Source organism: Sardina pilchardus, chromosome 23 (assembly GCF_963854185.1).
Source record: "Sardina pilchardus chromosome 23, fSarPil1.1, whole genome shotgun sequence".
NCBI classification, from domain to species: domain Eukaryota; kingdom Metazoa; phylum Chordata; class Actinopteri; order Clupeiformes; family Clupeidae; genus Sardina; species Sardina pilchardus.
In genome coordinates this window covers 12,698,986-12,708,448 of record NC_085016.1, presented here as the reverse complement: position 1 = coordinate 12,708,448, position 9,463 = coordinate 12,698,986, and the positions used below count along the sequence as shown (strand labels likewise).

At 46.3% G+C, this 9,463-nt stretch overlaps 1 protein-coding gene across 6 annotated transcripts in view; it reads left to right on the top strand.

Moving 5' to 3' along the window:
• farp1 (FERM, RhoGEF (ARHGEF) and pleckstrin domain protein 1 (chondrocyte-derived)) overlaps window positions 1-9,463 on the top strand; it is a 69,526-nt gene that overhangs the window by 36,186 nt on the left and 23,877 nt on the right. For all 6 annotated transcript variants that reach the window (XM_062528395.1, XM_062528394.1, XM_062528392.1 and 3 more), the window contains exons 3-7: window positions 3,329-3,433; window positions 4,675-4,717; window positions 4,920-4,998; window positions 8,236-8,333; window positions 9,312-9,426. In XM_062528395.1, the coding sequence (XP_062384379.1) occupies window positions 3,329-3,433; window positions 4,675-4,717; window positions 4,920-4,998; window positions 8,236-8,333; window positions 9,312-9,426 (440 nt within the window). The remainder of the gene's footprint in view (window positions 1-3,328; window positions 3,434-4,674; window positions 4,718-4,919; window positions 4,999-8,235; window positions 8,334-9,311; window positions 9,427-9,463) is intronic.

Genomic DNA, 9,463 nt, shown 5'->3' with positions numbered 1-9,463 from the left:
AGCTCAGCTGTTGTCCGGCGCTCAGACGTGGCGTGGTCAGGGGGGATGTCATTGGTTGGTGTGGTGCCCGGTGTCCAGCTGGCGGCGGGGCGAGCTGTGCTGGATTTTGTAAGTGGCCAGAGCCGGAGGGTGCCGAGTTGGCCGAGGTCCCAGCTTAGCCTCCCCGGCCTGCCCACCTCCTCCTCCTCAGCCGCCCCTGCCCTCCCCCTCCCCCCGTCTCTCCGTTACTCACACCTCTCCTCCAGGCATGCTGCACTCCTCTCCTCCCTGCTGTCCCTCTTCACAGCATGGAAACAGCTGGTCCCCTCCACTCACAGGTTTCTCTTCACCTCCACCACCCCCCCCCCTCTCCTCCATACCCACACAGACACAGACACACAGACACACACACATACACACATACACACATGCACAGACACACAAACACTTGTACACACACACACTCACTAATGCAATAAACACTCACATACACATACACGCATTGAGTACAATACATACACACACACACCTACACACACACATAAATGCAATAAACACTCACACACACATACACGCATGAGTACAATACATACACACACACACGCAGACACACTCATAAATGCAATAAACACTCACACACACATACACGCATGAGTACAATACACACACACACACGTCCCTGAAGCTCAGCTCAGCACAGCAGGATGGCTGGTGCTAAAGATGACAAAGACTAAATAACCTGACAGTGCAGCTTATACTTCATCAGTGAAGCTTGGCATACAGATCATGAAGGATTCTCAACTACAGGACCAGGAGATGACTGCTGTTGGCACAGCGCTGAGCTTGCACCAAAAAGTTATGTGACTGTGATCCATAAGGTTCTCATGACAGTTCTTTTTTTTTTTTGCCCCTGGGAGATTACATGATGCACTCGCTTTCAACGTCAATAATTTATGTTGTTAACTTTCATACTTTTGTGTCGGGCTCTAATCCCGGGAATATTTCATAACCGCGCAGAAAAAGTGTTGTGCAACACAAAAAAATAGGATCTGGGTCCTCACTACACTCAGCCATGTTTTCTGCTAGAGAGGCAGCACATCAGTTGCTCACGCCGCTGCCAGTTTTTCATTCCTGGCTGGCTGAACATAATGGATGAGCAGGAGCCCAACAGCTGAGACCCGTATGTGCATGTGCAGTGTTCCTCAACCAGTCGGCAAGGCTTGTGTTTTAGTTCAGCGCAATGAGCCATGCACGTCTTCTGGATGAACGGAGAAAAGTAAGAACAAACACAAACAGTTGGGTGCTGGCCTGCTCCGCTGGTCTAGTTGGTCAAAGTCTTATACTCTTGTTGGTGTGTGACACTTTCTGGCTGTGGTCCAAACATATGAAGATAGGAGGATGTTCTTTACCTGCTGAAATTGTATGACATGATGAAGTGTGTGTGGGTTTGAGCTTTTAAGTAAATGTGTTTTATATCGGACGTTTACATTACAAAAACACTCCAGGAATGTGCAATGCCATGAAATGAAATGTTCCAAATCCAATGAGGAATGTCTTTGGGCACAAAATGGCCCCTTCCTTTCCTAGCTCTCGGTCTTCTCAACAAATCCTTATCTCCTCCATGAGACTACAGACAGAGCTTTGTTTCCCCTCTTTTCCCACCTCACAAGATTTCTGGGTGGCGTTCATGGCCATTTGCTCCCTTTCTGCTTTTCAAATGAAAACAAATATGCCTATCTGTCTCTCTCGTGGTCCCGCTCTCTCTCCGAGGTCGTTGGCATGTCCGAGTTGCTCTGGAATGCCGGCGCCATGTTTGAAGGTGGGGTGGCTCGTCTCCAGGGACTTTTACGGCTCTCCCTGGTGCTCGGAGCTGCTTGGCATTACTGTAAACAGACTCAGGAGCTCTGCTGCACAGGAAGAGACTGGGGCACTGGAATGCTGTCTGGTCTAGTGGCCCTAGGGAGCCAAGGGGCAGATAACGGAATGGGATTTGTACTGGTTTGTGTCGGATGGGATGGGATGGGATAGGATAGGGCGGGGTGGTGAGCTCACAGGAATGCCTAATGGATGGTGATCACTGAGCGACTTGAGAATCCTCCTACCATAAAAAGACCTACCAACCTAGCTAGCATGGGAGAACGCAGACGAATCTCTGAGCATATTTGAATTTGCACAGCAGATCCATCTGGCTATGCTCCCGTTCAAGCCTGTTTCCAAATAATCAAAAATGCCAGTGCCAATCATCACAACTGCTTATTTGGCATAGGGCAGGCTTTATCTGATGTCAGAAAAAGGAGTATGGCTTGCAGTGTTGAATACTATCAGTGCCTTTTCAGTGGGTGGTCTTAAGGTTGGATACAGAACTACTGCTGACTGATAAGATCTTGATGAGGAGTAGGCCTGCTATTTGTTTTAAGTGATGGATCTGTGGATCCATGTCTCTGTTTGGGAATGGCTCAGTGTGCTGTTTAATATTTGAATCCAATGACCATTGCCAAGAAAATTTGTCCGACCCATTAGCTGAACTCTCAGCAAATGGTGTCACTGCAATTTTTTTTACACATTGAGAAGGAGTGCAGTCAGTGTGCGGAAGATCTCGGGTTTCATGATCCAGTACAGTAGTATGTGCAGACGCACCTCACCATCCTCAGCCACCCACTCGTCTGTCCGCCTGTCTGGTCAGTGTGGTGATTTGTGATGTCCAGCTCAGGACCCAGCTGTAGCCCAGATGCTGAGAGTCGTACGCAGTGGTTCCCAACACCACCCCCTCCCCCCCTCGCTCGGCCCTGCTATTTGGCACACTGGTGAGAGGTCACTGACTGAAGTGCTTGTTAAAGCCCCTGCCTGGAAAGCAATGGCCAATTAGCAGCACGTTTATTTGACTTCAGGGTTGTGTGAATGGGACCCTCTGTACTAGGGTTCAGCTGCCCACGATGTCTTGTCTTGGGCCTAGGAAATGGAGGTAGCCATTTTAATGGGTGTGTTGGAAAACCTGTAAAGCTTTTTATATGTGTACGTGAGATTGCAAAGTATCTAGTGTCGTGTGTGTGTGTGTGTGTGTGTGTGTGTGTGTCTGTGTGTTTCTGTGAGTGTGTCTGTGTGGGTGAGTGAGAGTTCCATGATTTATGCAAAGTGTCTCCAGGTCATTCAGTAATGGTTCAGGTCTTTAGGTGTTGCTCATCATAATGTGCTGTTATAAATCAAAGCTGAGTGGTAACTGTTCTCTGTTCAAGGAACTGACCTTCATCCAAGGTCCCATCCTAGAGTCCAGGCCATTTTGCTCATTTATGAATGTATGTATGCACGTGATTATTTATTTAATAACTATTCTTTATTCTGCTCCTTACAGCAACGGGCCTCGGGAAAGTTCCTCCATGAGCTTGTGTGCGCTCACCTTAACGTTGTGGAAGGGGACTACTTTGGACTGGAATATCAGGATCACCGCAAAATGATGGTGAGTAATCGCACAATGCTAACCTGCAAAGAATCAGTTAAATTCTCCTTCCGTCTCCTATGATGGTGGGGGATAAGCAAACAGACCAGAAAAGGGAAGAAGGGGGATTTGTAGCTGAAGGCAGTGTTCCAGAATGCAGTGATGCTAAGTGCCAAACAGGAACAGCATTAAAAAGAGATGAGGCTGCTGAAAGCATCTGTTCAGACTCACTGGGGACTGAGTTTCACATCGTTCACCATCGTCATCTACCTCAAAATGGCCCTCGGAATTTCCAGCAGATGTAACAAATGCTCTGCTTACATGAATCACAGCTAAAGGACCAAGTTATTTTTTTGCATTATTTCTACACTACCCTCAGACAATGTGATTTTGAAATGATGGCATTGTGATGGGGAGCTGAGAGAGCATCACGCCAGCAAGAGCATACTATTGTCTTACACTCTCAAAACGAATGTGTTAGAAACAACACAAGCTCTTGTTCCTATCTGGACATAGAGATGTGAAGTTGTGTTATTTTCAACACATTCGTTTTAATAGTGTAAGAAGAGGAATATTATTTTCTTCCTCCTTTACTGAATTTTGGCAGAGCCGTTTGTTGAAGGCTTGGAGCTCAATGAATGCCTCTCAGTGAGGCAAACATGGCCACCATTAGCATTATCGGTGAACCTGAAGTAAAGTGTGGCCTCAGCTCTTGTGCTACGAACTATGTGAGGCAGGTGAACGGTGACGCAGAGTATCGTGACCCTGAGCCCAGCTGGAATGCTGACACCTGGTTCAGGTGGCAGGCAGAATGTCCGACTCCGAGTCTGGAGGCACGCAATGCTGCCATCGCGTTGTTACCCAACACTTGTCTGTGTCCTCGCTTGTTCTGAAAGCCTCTTTCACTACGCTTCTGCCTTGATGTCGTTTTGTTGTTCGCAGAAGTGCAGTAATGTAATATTCACTCACCATAATGTAAAGCCTGAAGTTCACTCAGTTCGAATGTAAAGATCCCCATTTCAGCGAGTAATGTAAGCAGCTTCTGATCCAAGTGTGTATCCTTGTGACCTGTACTCTTATTGTAATGGGTGGGAATCTTAGCGACTACACCCAATATCAAATATGGGTTATAGACTCCCAGAGGACTTTCAAATGAGAGCACGGCATTGTTCAGGTCATATCTTGCATCCAGCAACAAAAACAGGCGTTGGCCTTTGATGGTCATTGTGGTGACAATGATCTGTTTTTCCCCTTGTCTGCAGGTGTGGTTGGATCTCCTGAAGCCAATCGTGAAGCAGATCAGACGTGAGTACTCTTGACACTTTGAAGAAGTGTGCATGCTAGGAAGAGATTTCCAAGTGCTAATTTGAACCGACAAGATGATGATATGCTTTTCACGGAGATATGTTGTCAAAATGTTTTGTTTGACTTCTCTGTGTGTAACACTTTGAAAACCATGAAATGGAACACATGGTCCGATGTGCAATTATCCTCCTTCCTCTTCCAGGGCCCAAAAACACAATACTGAAGTTTGTGGTGAAGTTCTTTCCCCCAGACCACACACAGCTCTCAGAAGAACTTACCAGGTGAGCATGCAGTCACAAGGTTAACTCTGAGGAACAACTTTAAGCAACAGTATTTTACCGATAAATCACTTTTGCCTGTGACAGTTGTGTACTGTATGTTCAACACACAGCCGACAGCTTGTAAACTGAGGGATATTTTTTTTTCTCACAGCTCAGCAGGATTTTGAGTCTTTTCTCAGGGCCTGGCACTGAAACCTGCACTTGTTCAGCTAAAACTGGAGTGCAGGAACATGCTGGACAGTAGCCTGAAGAGAGGGAGAGAGAGGAACAGAGGGAGGGAGAAGGAGAGAGAGAGCGAGCGAGGAACAGCAAGAGGGGGAGAGAGAGAGAGAGACAGCAAGAGAGAGAGACAGAGAGACACCAAGTTAAAGTTCCCATCCATGGAAAACTCTCAAAAGGACGGGAGCAAGCGCCCCCTTCCTTTGTTTGCCTCTCCAGAGCTTCCTGGAGAAGATGCATTTTTTCCACTGTCTTCGGGGACAAGTGTTCAACTGTTTGTAGACGAGTGGGCGTCTTCAGGTTCATACAGGACAACGAGATCATATCTTATCCAGCTCTCTACCGGCATTTTCTCAGTTCGTTCTCTTGTAGCTGTCTGTAAATATCCTTTACAGAAAATATTTTGTCAAAGCTCCATGGACTCCATTGGAAGGAACATGGTGCAGCATTATTTTATTTCATGATTTCTAACCAGGCAAAAAGACCTACCGTAGGTAAAAAAATAAAAAAAAACCCTTGCATGCCATCTTAATATTAGCATAATATGGCAGGCTTTTCCTGAATCTTTTTTCACCCCTTTTCCTGCAGTCTCTTTAAAATGCATTAGTGCTTTGCACGGGCTGCAAGGACACAGGCAGATGTGCCTGTTAATGGCTCTGGAGGTGAACTCCCCACTCAGACAGAAGCCATTAACCGCTCTCTTTCTCTTTTTCTCTCTCTCTCTCTCTCTCTCTCTCTCTCTCTCTGCTCTCGGCCCTACGCTAGGTCACACATCTCCCTCACGAAGCCCTTGAAGGCAGGCACTTATTCCCATATCTAGATGCATCAGTCAGCGCAGGAATGTGAGATACTGTACACCCATCGCGATTTTTCTCGTACCAGTCCACACATCTGTCTGTTAGGGAATTAGTTATGCAGAAGTGGACATGCCAAAAGCTAGAATCTCGTGTGAGTCTGAGGTGTTATGCTGTTCTGAATGCATTCCTTGGATCTCCTCTCTGGCGTGAGGTGGTTTGCTTAGCACCACGGTTTTCTTCCGAGCAGTCCCGGGACTCGGGGGGGGGGGGATGTTGAAATATTCACTTAGCAGTGATACATTGTTGGCATACCTGATGACCACTTGGCCAACCTTTCTTAAATTGTGAAATGATCTTTAAAGAATTAATTTAGTTTTCCCCTGGACAGCAGTTTGCAAAGCAAATGGTTGGACGGAGATGGATCATTGCATTAGAGCCTGTGTGTAGATGGAGTTTGCCAATGTAGCTGTAGTTGGTTCATTACATTTCTTTTATTATTATCGATCAAAGATGTTTCGGATGATTTCAGTAAAACCATGTTTCCTTTATGTGGCTGTAAATCTGTGGCTTGCACATACAGGTCACAGATTTGTGGAGTGGTAATCCATTCATCATTTCTGAAAATCCTCTAATCCCTCCCATCCCCCGACAACATCACAGGCCTCAACTCTCAAACAGATTAGCGTTAAATGAGCGAGAGTCGAGGGTGACTGCATGTCCGTAAAGAATGGATCTTAATGAGCTATATATAGAACACTACCATCTTAAGAGTCTCTTTTTTGTCTTATGCAGAGAAATCTACACATGGTGGTTGATGTGGTTGAAAACGAAGTGAACCTGTTGACTGCTGGCAGTGACTACAGCTGTGCTGTGTGCAGATGTCCCGCCTCACATACTTACGATGGCTGCGGCTCCTCTCGAGTGTTGGCATCGCCCCCAGACTTCTCTTGTTCTTCTCTGACTAACCATTAGCGGAACTTCCATGCTTACGGGGCGCCTCTTGTGTTCTCGTCGTGGCAGGCTTTTGTGACCTTGCCACGTTCCACTCCGAGAGCAGGAATCTGGCGTTGTGGAACATCTGACAAGTTCCAGAACAGAGGAACGAGGGAGAGACAAACAAACAAAACAGTTCCTCCGAACTTAAGTAGACGCCGCTTGTACTTTCCCAGCCTGGAGCGCAGTGCCTGACGGTGCCATCTCACCTGACTCAAGACTACCCAAATACCTGCCAGGCAAATTGGCTCGCCTTGCCACTAAGCGACTGACAGCTTCTGCTTGACGTTTAATCACCCGGGGAAACGGGCCAGCTCTTAAAACAACGCTGACGGGGGCGGCTGCATTTAATAGGGCTTTTATGAGCATTTTGAGATTAGATTGCAGTGTCATGCCCTGGCAACTCGCTTACTCACCAGAAGCTGTTTCCACATTTTAAGATGAATCGGTGGCCTTTTAGCTAAATCTGCAGCGTAACGAAAGACCGTTCTGTTGACGTGTGTGGGAATTTGAGTAGGTAATGTGTTCATTGGGTTAATGGTTTGTTGAAAAACTGAGGTGAAATGAGATTAAGTGGTGCCGTACTGCGTATAATCCAGATTTATTTTTACATGCTAGATTTATTTTGACCCTTTTCTGAGGACGTGGTGTAAAGAATAGGTTCATTTTAGCACAGCAAAACAAACACTCCATGTTAATGTAGCATTGTGTGTTTCATGTTTTTCCCTGAACCCTTGAAAGCTACGGTATTCATGCTTGCGTATAGCACTGTGTTCACTCTCTCCTCAGTCCATTGATTCACTTGATCCATATACATGTGTCTGCATAAATTCATGCTCCTGTGATTGACGGTTGACCCATCCGCCAAAGACTATTTGCATATGTCAGAGCTACCTGATAACTTGGCAGCGTATCTGTTATGTCAGAGGAAAATAACGGCAAATTCTAATCACATTTGTCTAGTAATTTGACTCCTTATCGCAGCCCTACCACCCATTAGGATCGGCCGCTACTGGCAAAGGTCTGACCCACATGCTAATGTGGATTCCCCCCGACTCAAATAGCATGAATTATGGCGCGTCCCTGGAGACTGAAAATGAAATGTTGTCAGCCATCCGTCAAACAGACATTGAGGAAGGAGGGGGGGAAAAAGATGGAGGAATAGAATACCTCCTTTATTCATCCGTGTGCTCTAACAAACGCTCCTTTTCTTTCTGTCCTGGCTCAGATACCTGTTTGCGCTGCAGATAAAGCACGACCTGGCCTGTGGACGCCTGACCTGCAATGACACCAGTGCTGCTCTCCTGGTCTCCCACATTGTTCAATGTAAGAAGTTTAACAGTAAACAGTGTTTGCGTTTGTATTACACTCATTTGTTTATTTATGTCTAACTTTGTATTATGTGTAATGTTAACATTCAGTGATGCCACTGAACCAGGACCAAGCTAACAGTTGTTTTATGTGCAAATATTGCATGCTAGCATTATTGCATTTTCCAGCAAATGTTTTTGAATGAAAGCTTTCTGTACATTTCCAGCGTTGCATGGTTCGGTATTGAGCAGAAATGTGTCGTGTGTACTCTGAACTTGGATGCAGCATTGGATGCATTCTATCCATACCATTAATGGATGCTTGTGCTTTGTAAGGAGAGCACTGTCAGATCCCCCTGCTACTGTCTTATTTATGGAATAGCAAACCAAGCAAATATGGCGAGGGCGGATTAGCCCTGTTGTCACTATTCATGCAGAACCATTTTCAAATCATGTCAAACAACCCAGAGAACAAATTGCAAATCTCTGTTGCCACGGAGACAGTGCAGCGGTATCCTTTACCTTGCTGGAATGAGGAGCGTTGCTGTGGAATTGCACTCTGGGAAAAAAAGAGGCGGTGAAAGTACTCCCAGTGTGCGCGCTGTCAGACCATAATCAGCGCTAGACAGTTTGCTGACAGTATCTGGCTCTAGAGGCCCTCTTGCATTGGAGCCGCCCTTCGGCTTCTGCATAAGCATCATAAACAGTTCACCTCGCTCAGACTTTAACTGAAGTCGGATGATTCAGGGAAGTAGGCATTGCAATAGCAGTTTGTTCATTTGTAAAGGAGGGGGGGAAAGCAGCAAAAAGCGTAATCACTTCTTGACCTTTAAACTGTTATTAGTCATTTGTCAGACATGGCTGCCGCTAATATGGGTCATTTGCAAATGATTATCATGGGAAATGATGTCGTTTCAATGTTGTTTCAATGTTAATCATGCCACTGGTCAGATCCCAGCCTTCCCTCATGCCTACCCTTCTGTCTCATTCTCAGCTGAGGTCGGCGACTTTGACGACGTCCAGAGTCGACAGCACCTCCTCAACAACAAGTACATTCCTGACCAGGACGCCCTGATGGACAAGATTATCGACTACCATCGCAAGCATGGGTGAGTGCGGCGGCAGACCTTCCCCTCAGTTGTGCAA